Below are 15076 nucleotides of genomic sequence, written 5' to 3' on the forward strand. Positions count from 1 at the left end.
ATGTGATTTTGTTTTTAAAGATTATTTTGGGGGGCTTTTTAGCCTTTTTTTTTCACAGGACAGCTTCAGTGTGAAGGGGGGAGTAAGAGGGGTTAACATGCAGCAAATGGCTGAGGTTGGAATTGCTGCAGGAAGGACGTAAAAAAGATCATCACATTGATCACCAATAATCAAAAGATCATTCAGTATGGAAGTGATGTTACAACATAACCCAATTATGAAATGACTGGTTATTGTAATATGCCAATATATGTGCTCCCATTGTACACCATGCAGTTATTTACTGTATAAGCAACCTTGCATTTTACTACTTTTATCTACCCTCACATCCAACCCAAATCAGTAAAATGACGCATCAAATGAGTAACAGATTTATTTATATACAAAACTGTTTACAGCAAGATTTCTGAATTAACATTGACCCACAAGGGGATATTGGTGTTCAGATGCACAACACCACCTGCACCATGGTATCAAGTCAACAGAAGAAAAAAAACCCTTTAAGAGCACCTTGAGTCATGAAGGGAAGCAGATAAGGGAGTTTGAGGAACTGTAAGGCACAAGACACAGCATCACCAGCTTCTGTTCAACCTTCATCAGTCAATCAATCAACTACTTACTCAGCAAAGCACTTGATAAAAAGTTACAATTACCCACTACAGGTACAACATGAGGATTATGGGGGGAAAAAATCCACGTTGTGTCGTGTCTTTGTAAGGCTACAGGATCTAAGAAAAACAAGGTAATAAGGATCAGTGATCAGACAGTGATCATGCAAGTCCACAAAATGAATTATATGGACTACATACCAGCCTGTGTGAACCATCAAATCAAAACCACAAGCTTAAAGATAACTAAGCTACCTCTGTAGCCTTCAGCCACTTAAATAGTCTTACGCAGTGTTAAAACGCAATTGAAAAATTGCAACTCAACAATGTTCATAATTACAATGCACTTATAAGAATATACTCTACTTAGGATACTGAAGGGAGAGCAAACCTGCACCACTCAAAATATAACCAATAGTATCAAACCAATTCCTAAGTTTCTACTTATATTGTATAAAAAGGCCATAAATGGTAATATCATAGATCTATTCCAATCTACACTAAATTTCTCTGAGGGTTGTCCAAAAGAAACCATCTTTATTACAGTCGATGAGGAGAAGTTAAACTCAAGAAACAATCGAAGAGGACTAATCTGCTTAGCAGAAGAGCGTATAATGTGAGTTGTTAGATATACAAATACATCCCTCCATCGTGAAGACACAGTTCAAGAGTTCATTGGTGAAAGGTACCTGAATAGAAGTTGATAAAAATTACAGTGAGAAGAACTGTGAAACCAGCAAAATTTCTTATCTCAATCCAGGGTGTTCAAAGAAATCCACCATTTGTGAGAGATACTGACATTTTAACACCACATTTAAAGCAATGTGAACTGTGACTCTCCATCACTGTCAAAAAAGACCTGTTGAAATAATACCAGCCTTTAAAAAGGTTAACCAGCCCTAACTGTACATTAACTCAACTACTCAAATAGTTACGAGACATAAGCCAATGATGTCTCAAACATTAGATTCATAATTATCATAATATGTTGACCAAAAAATAATGCAATGAATTGGGACCAATATGTTTGGCAATGTATTTTTGTGTATCGTTTTCTGAGCATTTGGTTGAACTCAAAGTCCAATTTTTTCCCAGTTACAAATTATAATTCAATATTTAAAGAAAGTGTTCACCGACGGTGCCTCTTTGTCAAAAACAAAGATTTATCTTGCTTTTAGAACCTTCTTCCTGTGGTTACAATTGGTGAGGTTGTTTATCGACTGTCTGGGCAGTTGCCTCGCTAATCAAATCAATCAGGTATCACAAAAGAGCAGAAAGATCCACTGCAGTGTCTTGGTGTCGGCGAGGTCACGATTGGCAAGCTGGTGAAGTTGTGCCTCCTGTCTTCAGCAAATGAGCTTACTGATGTCCTGGATACACTTTTACATTACAGCACACTTCTTCTCCTCCGGTGGTGCATTTCCATCAGCTTTCTCCATCTCCAAAATGATCCGCTTGAAAACCTCCACAGCAGTCTAGTGCAAGAATATCGTCATTAGAGTGTGAATCTACGTCAGAGTTAGTGTGTGGACTGCATCAATGACTACGTTTATATGCACACTAGTATTCCATTATTGTTCCAAATAAGACAATCCGCTCAATTTGATCATGAAATTCAAGTAAACAGCATATTCTGCTTAGATATTCCAAATTAGGCATTTTTCCAAATTTAGTATTTTCTGATTTAGACATGAGATATGCCAGTATTATTCAGGTTTTAATCGCATTATGTGGGCATGTATACAGTGCATTTGAGAAATTAGATGAGAAAATTTCTTTTCATGGGCCATGTAAACACCTTAGTAAGTGTTTTATGCGTAGGTTTTGTATAGTAGGTGTATTGTTTTTTTGTTGTTTTTTTTTTAAATAAAGGGCAGAAACAGGAATATTTTGTGCATGTAAACATAGTGAATCAGTTGATATTAAAAGAAATAACTATAATTACATCATTCTCCTTGGCTGAAGACTCCATGAATGCAGCACCCCAGGAATCGGCAACTTTCTTTCCCTCCTCTGGTCTGACAACTCTGGGAAAATGAAGTGAAACTTCACTTACTGAAAACAGTAAACACCTTTTCTGTTGTATTAAGCTAAACAGGCGAGTCATGTTAATAAGATCAATTCGTTGTTGGGTTTTTCTTTAAAAGAATTTTTTTAAATTGAGAAACATACAGTGTCACCAGGTTTTTCTTTTAAGATTAAAAAGCCTGACATCATTAGCAATGCTATTTGTAATCTGACAGTAACAACTGTTTATATTCTAAAAAAAAAAAAAACATTCAATACTCATGATTACCTTTCCATGTGAAGATCTTTTTTGTTTCCTACAAGAACAGTTGGAGCCCTTAAACAAAGGGAAAAAATGTTGAGGAAAAAAATCACTTAAAAAAAACAAAAAAAGGGAATTTTGAAAGCACTGAATTTTGGAAATTCAACTAAAACTTACTGCATCTTCCCAACCACGTCTAGCAGCTTCTCATGTAGAGCCTGCACAACTTCAAAACTGAGCAGAGACACACATCAAAAAACTTTTAGATACTGATCTGAGAGAGTAATCCATATGTAACAATAACAAGTTCAATGATACGCTTTTTTCCCCTTTCTATTAACACCCTTTAAGCACACAAATAAAGGAATGTGTAGGATTACATTTCACTGGAGCTGTACCTTATATTATTACATGTGCCAAATAAATTAAAAAACAACCCGTAACATTGGTATCAATTGTAAGACACATAGCGGCATCTATCCAACATTAGTTATTACATTTTTTTAGAGGGCCAACATAAACTAAATTTAGAAATCAAATCATCATCAATCATCAATCATTATTTCATCATCAATCATTCATCATTCATCAATCATTATCATTATTATTCGTGAACATATGCCAACATAAAGGACGCATGAAAATTTGACGGAAGTGACATTTGCAATGTTTGGAACAGGTGTATCTCTTATCATACATAAAGGAAGTATAAATGAGCCCTTCATCTCAAACGTGTAATCAAGAAAAAAATCTGGAGCCGCTCCATAGACAATAAATAAGAGACTACATTTGTAGACCCACAGAATGTTTGTTTTTGTTTTTATACCCAATGAGCATTTTTTCTGTGGTTGTGGTGTTCTCAGGTCTGACACAGAAAATGTTCCCATAAACTAAGAACATTCCCCTGAGTGCTCTCAGTGTCATCTATATCATCTATATCATTTTTCACCGTCTGTGGAGAAGCTCCAGACTTTACACTTAATGACATCGCAAATTCGATTTTTTTTAAACACTCTAGTTTCTGGATTTTAGAGAGTTGTTAAGGTTTACTAATATTTTTGGACTCTCTTAGACCATGGGAATAACATGTTTGTATTATATTAATAATGGGTATAGTAACCCTATAACAATGTATGCCTCATTATTCACACAGATATGAAAACAGAGCCATCCACTCACCTTTTACTGGAAGTCACTGAGTAGACGAGGACATACCCATGGATGTCCATTGAAAGGGATTGTTGAAAGATTGAGTACTCATCCTACAGACAGAGGAGAGGTAGTATAATCTCACTGAGTATGACTGTTACCATGCAAACATACAAGACTATTGCTTCTAGATTAAGTGACTCAATCTGACTTTGGCATACATGTCATAATGCCAGTTTACTTTTGCAAAGTTACAGCAAAGTAATATGAGGTAGATAACACTGACTTGTGAAAATTAACTTTCTGACTTAACTGGACATTCAAGTGTCTCTACACATCTTACTTAACATTAATATAATAAAAACAAACATTTCAAAGTAAGATTAAATATTAGGATTTTACACATCAGGGTGTATAAAACCAAGTGTTCAGCTGTTGTGTCAGAGGTAGTAAAAGAACATCTTACTTGTCCAGCAGTATCAACCAGCTGAAGATTGAAGTCTTGACCATTCACACTGACCAATTTGTTAAAGGCTGGGGAGAAAAAAATAACTAGTATTACAAAAAAATTTATTGACATGAAGCAGAATCCACTGTAACTTCCTTTGCCGCAAGATCTTATGAACCGTCTAACAATTGCACTTACTATTTTCAATGGTGGGGTCATAGGAGTCGACAAACTGTCCTTCCACAAACTGTATGGTAAGAGATGACTTTCCTGTGCAGGACAAAGAAACATGACATGGCTGTTTTAGTACCATTTAAATTCAATATTAAAATGAAAAATCCTCCACATACTACACAAACACAAAAAAAAATACTAAGTAGTGGCTTATTAATTAACGGCTTTGATTCCTGAATATTTTGCCTTTTCCAACAACTTGTTTAAGTGTATTTTCTTTCCTGATATCCCTGAAAAGCAAAAGCAGGTAAAAACTGCAGCCTCAGGCTGATGTGGCCCTCTGTCTGACAACCTCCACCAGCACAGTTTAAAATGCAACTCAGTTGTTTTGTATCCCAGAAGAAGTTTGGGAGAATGTTGTGAATTTAAATGGAGGATATGGAAGACATTTGGCTGGAAGAGTCTATGTAGAGGTTGTTTGGGTTTTTTTTTTTTATTACACCAGAAGTCTCCTCACTCAGGCAAAAGGTTTATACAGAATTAGTGACTTCATTTGGGACAATAATTTAATTTAGGTGGAATGAACTAATTTCTGGTCTTTCACTTAACTTAACACCCACAAATATGAAAACAAAACACTTATTTGGAATACTGGATTTAAGGGCTACAAAAGCAATTACAAGGAAATGGTTTCAGCCAGATGCCCCTCTCATTCAGCTAAGGGGTCCTTGGTCTGACATAACTTTAAAGACCCCAAAGCTAGAAAATACAGAGTGGATCCACACAGGCTGACAGGTGAACTGATGGTGCTCCTCAGATACACTACAGTTTCTGATAGCACAATGTGGCTCTCTTTTAGTCTGTGGAGTCATTTCTTTCTTTACATCTATCAAAATTAGTTTCCTTGTCTAAATGCTATTGAGGTACCACTTTTGTTATCAGAATAAATGATATAATAGTATGGTATCAACGTTTGCAACGGCAATACAGCTGAAATTGTTTTGTATTGTTTTAAAGCAGCTGACAGAATCTGATTGGTCATAAAATGTGGCGCAACACCGGCCACACAAACACATTTTAGAAAATAAACAACTGGTATTAACTTGGTGGAAGGTCGGATATGGTTACATGCTGATTCTTTGGATTCCTTTATTTCTGGCCATTGCATACTCGTTGTGTTAAACATGCTAAGCTAAAAGTTTCGACACACAGCACTTGGCTCTGTACCAGGACGTCACCGGCTGAGCTAACTTTGTTTTCACAGAACACGTTACTACTAGTAACAGATGGTCAAAATATGTCAAAATAACATATAAGAATGTTAATTATAGTGTCATTTGCCAATCAACTGCTCAGAAAACACACATAGAACAAAGAAACATAAACACATGTGATCTAGCGCTACGCTGTTAGTCGGGTACACTAAAGAGGAAAACAAAGCCAGGACGTTAGCCTGTTAGCCAGTTAGCTTACTAACATTAGCTATGCACGAGCTCGTGTGCGTTACTCACCTACAGATCTGTAACCTATAACAGCAATCTTTCGATGTTTTGGTTGAGGCATTTTGGTGAAAACGGTGTTCGGTAGGTTTTAATGATGTAGTACGCCACCTAGTTTTACTATCTAAACAAACTTTTATCGCCACATTCGTCTCACATCACGTGACGACAACAAACTTTTCGGAGCTGCCGCTCGAGCTCTCCGCTGGGCCTCTGGCTGGAAGTTGAGAGTTTAAGTACAGCAAGTACAGCTTGTACTTATCTCAAAAACGGGTCTCTTTCTGTATCTGATAACGTAATCGACGTCGTCCGATGGCGTGAAATTATGAAATCGTCGTTCCGACTAAAAATTGAAAACGAAAAAACGCTCGCTCAACGCGGTTACGATACGAGAGTCAAACTGACGGAAACTGTCATTGTGTAAGCACACCGTCGTAAAAACAGTCAGTACGTCATAACTGACACGGACGTGTATTCTGGACAGTTTGTACAGTAGAGGTCACTCTTTGTGCGTCCCAGCATGTTTCTGACAGCCTCTTTAGACTTTTCCAGACTGACCTTCAGACCACAGTCACCAGGGAAAATTGCATTCCTTCGTATCAACAAGTGTGTGTTTCCACAGTTTCAGAACAACATGGCAGAGGTTTGTGAATGTGAAGACAACAGACTGACGTTTACAACCTCAACTGAACAGATTTATACCCAGAAAACTCCATCCGAGGAGATAATGTTGGGATTAATGTGTAGGAATAACCGTAGGCTTTATTCTGCTGTTTCTATTTGACCTGTTATCTATAACCAGGGCCCAGTTCAAACATTTTAATCTGTGCCCTCCATACAGCTGAGAGGCTCATATTGAGACACTGGATGGGACAGGATGATCCTCTGAGTGGTTCATAGCCTTACCAGAAACTACCTCCTATGAACCTCAGATTTACAAAATTATTGGGTACCCTTTTAAAACAGATTAGGAAAAAACTTTAATCCGGACGAATTTATTGAATTCAAAATCAACTGCAGTGCAACTTGTTTAACTGGCTGGATGGGGTGGGATGTGGCAGAAAGTAGACAATAATTTCCTTCCAGACAAGGCATTCAATGTGGTCATTCTCATTTGATTATTTATAATTATTATGTATTTATTTTTATTATTATTATTATATTGTTTGATTCTTTCTTTTATCCTTTTTCTATTTTTGTACATGATTATGTATTAATTTTAATGTATTCAATATGTACTGTCTATTGTTTGGATTGTGTTCGTGTGTCTACTTTTTCAATTGCAGTTATACCTTCTTCTTTTACCATTCTTAGAAGCAAGATTCATGTAAAAGTATTAATACTGCTGTATCTGGTGTCTGAAAGAAACAATAAAAGTCAAAACTGAAAAAAAAAATCTGGATCAAAATGATCCATTAATAGTTATTAACAGTTTTTAAAACAGTACATTCGGTGGTCAATCACCTAATCAAAAATAAGTTTAAATAAAATAGACACAAGTATGAGCACACAAAGGGGGTTTCCCTAACTTGTTATATAATTAAGTGGTAAGATTTGCAGAAATTGATAATTTTTGGTTAGTTTTTAATTACATAATTTGGAGTTTGATTGGTCTCTTGTTTTAAGATATGTAGCTAGATGACTTTTTAAAAGTGGAACATGAGGGCAATTTCTTTGGAATTGTTATTTAATGAATGTTAAATTTAAAGAACATTAATTAAAATGCTGTTCATTCTTGGAGAAATGTAGATTTTGGAATATTAGTTTTTTTTTTTAAAAAAAAGCAGGTTCTTTGCTCTAAATGTCTTTAGAGATCCGACTGAACGTCAGTCCAGAAGACTGTCTCATGTACACACTGAGTGTTTCTACCAATATTCCTGGTTCATATGAGGACACTCGCAGCCTGAGGTTGATCGGCAGCCACATTTCGGCTCTAACCGGAAATTGTTTGGAGCTGGAGGGAAACGCTGCCGGGAGATGCTGCCGTCATAAACAGGCAGATGAAAATACAGAATAACCTCACTGAAACCGCCCTGACAGGGACAGGTAATGTAACAGTTACCGAGAGAACCGGACACCTTTAAAAGGCACTTTTGTAACTGACTGTCTTCGCTGTTTTGTGTTGTTAATGTCAGCTTCAAGGCGCTAGGGAGAACACGCTAACTAGCTAACCGCTAGCAGGCTAGCTTTAGCATTAGGGAGGGGGTGGGTGCCATAGCAACCGTCTAGGAAACATTGCCTGTGGAGGCTAGCTAGCTAAGCTAACGTTAGTTTGTTATGCTAGCGATAAACAAGACGCCGTGGAGACTTGAATGTACAATTTAGCGCCAGTCAGCCAATTAATGCCAAAAGTCGGCGCTATCCGTATTGCGTCATCGCCGTTATTATTTAGCTGTAACTTTGCGCCATGCTTTTTAGCGAGCTGTCGAGGGTGTCAGACTGTTGTAGTGTTGAGTTCAGCTAACTTGGCTAACGGTAATTTCCATCACATGTCGTAAGCTAACGTTAGCCACCAAGGCCGACCCGCAAACTTACTCAGCCGTTACGTAAACGTCAAAGTAAACGCTGTCTTTCTTTATTACGATCTGGATGTCAGTGCAGTTTGTCTCAGATGAGCTAAATGTTAGATTATATTTACATTAAGTTACTTTCTCAGTGTTGTCATGGGTCAATCTAGGTAATGGGTGACTGAGCCAATCAGCTGATCTGTGGCTGCTAAGGTTAGAGTTGTAGCTAACTTCACTTCATTTTCTGCTACGATTAATTACACTACATCAGTTGATCTTCCATATATTTATTGTTGGAGTTAGAAGCTAATGTTACAGTTAGATATTGGTGCAGATATGCATGTTTGACTGCTTAAATTGCACCGCCAAGTTAACGGCAGTTAGCTGATGTTCACGCTTGTCTTCAGTATAGTTTAGTTTTATTTTTTGGGTCATTGAAAGTGTATGGTATCATGTCACTATCGTATACTAACCCTGAACCACTTCTCTGCATTAGGTCTTACGCAATACCAGTTATGTGCATCAGGGGGTTTCATTTCATGTGCTGTCACATTGGACCTCTACCTACAACTCCTGTTTGTTTTCCTGTTAGATTAATGAGCTGACATGATGTTTAGTTGTGTTTGAGTGAATAGGTGCTTGACTAAATGTGTTAGAGAGATATTCTGTTTAATCTTAACACCTGGCATAATTGTCATTTCAGTATTCAGCTTGAACTAGTATGGATGTTGATGACTGCAATGGCCGGTCTTACATATCAGGTACAGCTTTTCTTTCTCTCCTCCTCCAACTCCCTCTTCTTGTTCTTTTTTTTTTTCAAATAACAGAAATACTTATTGTCAGTGGTTGGCATGTTGTTCAAATCACAGTTCTTTTCTTTGTAACTTCTTTTGGATACAGCAAGTGGAGACTCTTCAATGGAACGAGAGTTTTCTGGGGCCCTTGGAGGTCCCACAGTAAGCACCCCAAACAGCAAGGAGACCTCTCCCAGTCGCTCCCTCAGTGGTCAGTGACAAAATACATGTGAATCCCTTAAAACAGACTATGTTATGGTTAATCAGTTTGCAAAATCTTAATAAGTCCAATCACTTCTTTTTTTTATCTCCCAATATTTAATAGGATATAATGAAAGTTATTCTTACGGTGTACAGACATTTTTTTTATAATCTTTTATTATTCAGATTAAATTTAATATATCTAATAATATCAATTGAATTTGTAGTTACTGATGTTTGTGTCCCTACTTTTATCACACAACATGCTGGTTGGCTGATTTAAGGCCTTCATTCAATTTGCTCATATGCCTCTGTAGCCAACTCCATTAAAGTGGAGCTGTACAGCGATGAAGACCCTGGCCGCAGTACTGAAGATGAACGTGGGGAACGGGTAGAGGAAGGGGGGCCAGAGCAGGGACCTGAGGCTGTCGGAGGCTACAGGGAGCTAACCAATCCCGAGACCATGCAAACTGGAGCCACCAGACTGCCAAATGGAAAGCTCAAGTGTGACATCTGTGGAATGATCTGCATTGGGCCGAATGTTCTCATGGTGCATAAACGCAGCCATACAGGTAACTGAACAGTTTATGTCGGTCGGGGAGGGATGCAGATAGTCAAGTTAAATATTATCGAAGTTATTTTTTTCCTAAAGAATATTGTTATCAATAGATATAATTTATTAAATTCTACTTAGTTGCTGTCATGTTTTATAGGATAATGTTCAGTGTTCATAATGCTCAGTGCAAAGTGACACATGTTTCTGTGGCATTTAAAACTCAATTTGGTTCAATGTGATTAATGATTTCAAAAAGGTCTTAAATTTATTTTTTCAGACAGTGTTCAACCTCATAAACTAAATTGTACTTAATTTCGGTTTATAAAGTTTTCTTTTAGAATGGTGGACTAGTCAAAGTTTCAACTTCTGTTCAAACATCAGGTAAATTATTTGTTAGGAACTCCCTAATTTCAGATGAGTCATCTCTGTGAGAGAGGATAGGTTAGATACAGGACGTATCTCTGGTTTTGGCATCTAATTGGAATGGAATTATTTATTGTTTCTCATGTACATCTTTTTTTAAATACATTTGTTGTATGCTTTTGCAAACACATCTGGCCATTATTAAAGACTGAATGGCAGAAAAAAAATCTGTTTTTGCATTAGGTTTGTCTGTTTTATTTATTTCATTTTAGTTAATTTTGTTAGCCTATTTAGATGCCAAATTCATTCAGATTAAGGCAATGTAATTTCAGGTGTTTTTATCCCTTGTAGAGTCAGATGACCTGTACATTATTGGTACTACGTGTGTGGACCCCTTGCAAAGTTCAGTTGTACCTTAGCAAAATTTCTTAGTATGAGAAAATTAGTGAATGCCACAAGTTCTCTTAATCACCTTCGTGTGACACTCAGAAACAAATCTCTTTGTAGGAGTTATCCTTGCACGAGGCCCAACATGTTAGACACTACAGATGTAGTAAAAGAAGTTGGGTTACAGGTTTGATCTCTCCCCAGGTGAGCGACCATTCCAGTGTAATCAGTGTGGCGCTTCCTTCACTCAAAAGGGTAACCTGCTCCGCCACATCAAGCTGCACTCAGGGGAGAAGCCCTTTAAATGTCCCTTCTGCAGCTATGCCTGTCGAAGACGAGATGCCCTCACTGGCCACCTTCGCACTCATGCAGGTAGGACAAATTCAAGCTAGATAAGTGATTCTAATCTTATGATGCTGTACAATGACAGTAATAATGCTATCTTCCCACTCTGTCCCCAGTGTCCTCTCCAACAGTAGGGAAGCCATATAAGTGCAGTTATTGTGGCCGCAGTTACAAGCAGCAGAGCACCCTGGAGGAACACCGTGAGCGCTGCCACAGCTACTTACAGAGTCTGGAGTCACAGCAGCCATCCAGTGCACAGAATCCAGGTGTGGTTTTATGGCATTCAGACAGGTGACATGTCAGGAATAAACAAAATTTCCTTAAAAAAGACAGTTACCGAAAATCACAACATGGTGTCATAAATATCAATTTCCAAAGTTATTGTAGTGGCACTTAGTGTAGAAATGGAGTCTACCTCCGTAACAAGATACTGAACGCATCACTTAGTTTCTTTTCCATATAGATGTTGAAAACCAGCATACAGCTTAAACATTTAGGATAAATGCTGTCTGGGTAGTAAGAAAGCCCCCCAAATAACATTACAATTTGTTTGTACTCTGCAGGAGAGGAGATGAGAGAGCTAGAGTTTATACCGGACTCTCTACTGCAACCCTCCTCAGACAAGATGGCATTTATCGATCGGCTCGCCAACAGCATCACCAAGCGCAAGAGATCCACACCACAAAAATTTGTAGGTGAGCATTTGGTCTCAGTGTGGACAGGGTGAGGAAACGGAAAGCCGCTTTAAATGGTTGAATTGGAGACCACATACAGAAGTACTGATCTTTTTGTGCGAGTGATGTGACCACTGACTTTTGCAACTTTATGTATCCAAGCTGTATGATTGGCTGTAGATTGAAACCAAATATCAACATGAGTCAGCATCTTCTCTGCTTTTTTGAGGATTATTGATTATAGTTGCACGTAGCTGGTGCAGAAGTGGTCTATACAACAGAGAATAAAGGCTCAAGACAAGCTCAAGACAGTGCATATTAACAGAGCATTGTTATAATCTCTACAAAAAAGTGCCGTAAATCAGATGCTTTTCATGTTTATCTACTCAAGATGGCACATCCTGGTTCATTTTTTGTCTTGCATCCCTGTCCGGAGGAACGTGTTTATCAAGAAACGTAAATAAAATGCTTTTGGTATTTTGGAATGGAAATTAAATTAAACACTGATTTTGAATTCCAACTCAGAAGTCATAACCTCCAACCTAATTATAGCATCCAGAATTAATCGAAATAACATGGAAAGCAGTTCATGTATCTGGGGAAGCCATCTGCCCATATGTTTTTGTTTTAAGTTTTGACGTCCTCCAGAGACTTCCATCCTACAGTATCATAAGATTGTGTTTCTTCATTGCAGGACAGAAGCACATACGCCTCAACCTTGCAGATGCACCTTATGAGCTCAGCACTGGTTTGGATAAAGACGGGGAGATGCACGCAGGGGACCTTGAAACCCCGCACTTTACTGGTCTGGGAGGAGAATATGCTGGTGTAGCAGGTAATGGAGGAGGAGGGGTTTCAGACACACTGAGGCCTCTACACCTTCCCACCACTCACCCTTCATGCTTATCAGAACTCAGGCCGATCCACAGCTCCATTCACACCTCTGTTGCTCTCGGTCCGAGGCTTGATTGCACAGGGACCGGAGCTGGGCTGGGAGCTGCGGGTATAGGTGGGAGGGAGGCAGCGGAGGGCCACGAAGATCTACCTGCAGGTCGCAGTCATGCCCCCTCACCTAGCAATGGTTGCCAGGACTCTACGGACACAGAGAGCATGCCAGATGAGCCTTGCAACAGTACCGCTCCGACTCCGACCCTTCACAGTAACAATGGCCATCATCTTCAACACTCTAACAACCACCACCCGGCACCTCCTCCTGTTGCTCATCACAGGAGTCGGGACAGACACAGTCCAAGCCACGCCAAAGACAGGGAGATGGAAAGAGAGGACGGAGGCCACTCAGCCCCCCCACCTCCTGCCCTTGCACCAACTCCAAGCTCACCCACAGCGCCCTCCTCCACCTCTAGGGAGGCGTTTCGGGTTGTAGACGGGGAGGGGAGAGCAGTGCGCTCTTTCCGTTGCGAGCACTGCCGTGTGCTTTTCCTAGACCATGTCATGTTTACCATCCACATGGGCTGCCACGGCTTTCGCCAGCCTTTTGAGTGTAACATCTGTGGCCACCGCAGCCAGGACCGCTATGAATTTTCTTCACACATCGTCCGCGGGGAGCACATCCTTGACTGAGGATAGAGGGTGGTCAACCTGCTTCACCTAGAGCAATCTCTGCACAGAGACAAGGACCTGGCTGGGTTTGGTCTGCACACGGGCTAAAGGAGACACTGATGACATGAAACTGACACGAATGTTTCAAACTGGTACAGATATGGTGCACCAGCATGAATGACAAGCTCATGTGTTTCTAGAACTATAGTAGTGGTCCTTGTAATTTTTAATGCACTTTTAACAATTAATCAATTTAAAATGCACTTTTAATTCAGTGTAATCTAAAGTAGATGAAGAGCCAATGCACTTTTTCATCTGCAGATGTGCCTTGCTCCTAAATTAGGGATTCAAACCAGATGCACAAACTAAGGCAGACGATTGACTGACTTGTCCATAACCTGAAAACTGTCCCTTCTTGTGCACTTTAACAGAGATAATATATAAAAGCTTAATGTGAAGTTTATAGGATTGCCTACAAGAGAATGTATAAAGATTTTAATGGCCTAGTTCTAAAAGCACTTATTCAATGATTCCCTGAGCGTTCTGCAAACTTGTTTCCCCCCAACTTAGGGGTTGATTTTGTAAAAGGTTTTTATGAGAAGCACAGTGCAGACCAAACTCAGTAACCAGGTCCGAGTCCAAAAAGATGTGTTTGAGGGGTTGTCCGCGAATTAGAAATGCACTTTTGGTTTTTAACAGGGGTGGGGTGGACAGATGTGTGTGTGTGTGTGTGTGTGTGTGTGTGTGTGTGTGTGTGAGAGAGAGAGAGAGAGAGAGAGAGAGACAGAGAGAGGGAGAACGTTACAGACCCTGCTGTGTTCAGTGGAAGTATATTGACATGGAAAATGAAGGCCTTTGTGTGAATGCCGTGTGGCACAGTGTATGAAATGTTTGTTTTTCTTTTCTATGACTGCTTTTGTTGCACTGATACCTGCCAGAATACTATGATTATATTAAACTATTTTATGGAATACATTAATGACCTGCACATGTCTCTCAAAATGTGAGAAAAACCGAAGGAGTGTTTTTCTCACTGGGAAAGGAGTACGAGTATCACTGCCACGATTTTAGAGATTACTAAAGAGGTTAGGGTCTTTACAAGTGTTTAACATTTTCCCTTTCATAACTACATCAAACTGCAAACCAACACTATTCTATTTATACTTATTTTCTGTTATTATCTCATTGTATTGTGCCTTTCTTCACCCTGATCGCACCTTGTTGACCAGACTGAAGGACATGAGCTACCAACTGTCGTATCTTGAATCAATATGGGTCATGTTAGAGATCAAAATAATTTACCTAAGTTGTTTTCCAGACACTAGTCTTGCACTCCTAGCTTTGCACAATATTTATATTGTCCTACTCAACAAATGTTGGGGTTGATTTTATTTCATGTGTTGGCAAATAACCCAATTCTGCTAATTTATCAAAGACTAAATGTGCGTGGCATTTGGCACATGCTGCTATGACATGAATGAGTGCAGTGCTGAGTGGCAGTTTACTACCGTCCTCACAGGATGAATCCCAAAAAAACATTTT

At 39.0% G+C, this 15076-nt stretch overlaps 2 protein-coding genes across 4 annotated transcripts; one reads left to right on the forward strand and one right to left on the reverse strand.

The window, feature by feature from the left end:
* Positions 1 to 358: 358 nt before the first annotated feature.
* Positions 359 to 6576, reverse strand: rhebl1 (Ras homolog, mTORC1 binding like 1). The gene is made up of 8 exons (XM_042509350.1): positions 6160 to 6576; positions 4673 to 4744; positions 4493 to 4560; positions 4057 to 4139; positions 3055 to 3111; positions 2905 to 2952; positions 2554 to 2635; positions 359 to 2083 (listed from the first exon to the last, which is right to left on the reverse strand). Exons 1-8 carry the CDS (start codon positions 6209 to 6211, stop codon positions 1991 to 1993), a joined length of 555 nt encoding a protein of 184 aa, XP_042365284.1. The 5' UTR covers positions 6212 to 6576; the 3' UTR covers positions 359 to 1990.
* A 1525-nt stretch (positions 6577 to 8101) lies between these two features.
* LOC121955811 (zinc finger protein Eos-like) lies at positions 8102 to 14273 on the forward strand. 3 transcript variants are annotated; one of them, XM_042503900.1, is made up of 8 exons: positions 8102 to 8193; positions 9358 to 9415; positions 9555 to 9659; positions 9967 to 10221; positions 11160 to 11327; positions 11417 to 11566; positions 11864 to 11995; positions 12669 to 14273. In XM_042503900.1, the coding sequence occupies exons 2-8, from the start codon at positions 9376 to 9378 to the stop codon at positions 13553 to 13555; spliced, it is 1737 nt and encodes a 578-aa protein (XP_042359834.1). In that variant the 5' UTR covers positions 8102 to 8193; positions 9358 to 9375; the 3' UTR covers positions 13556 to 14273. The 3 variants fall into 3 exon arrangements, with proteins under 3 accessions (XP_042359834.1, XP_042359849.1, XP_042359840.1); XM_042503906.1 differs by lacking the exon at positions 8102 to 8193 and adding an exon at positions 8713 to 8867; XM_042503915.1 differs by lacking the exon at positions 11864 to 11995.
* Positions 14274 to 15076: the final 803 nt, after the last annotated feature.

The sequence above is a fragment of the Plectropomus leopardus genome, chromosome 2 (assembly GCF_008729295.1).
Source record: "Plectropomus leopardus isolate mb chromosome 2, YSFRI_Pleo_2.0, whole genome shotgun sequence".
NCBI classification, from domain to species: Eukaryota; Metazoa; Chordata; class Actinopteri; order Perciformes; family Serranidae; genus Plectropomus; species Plectropomus leopardus.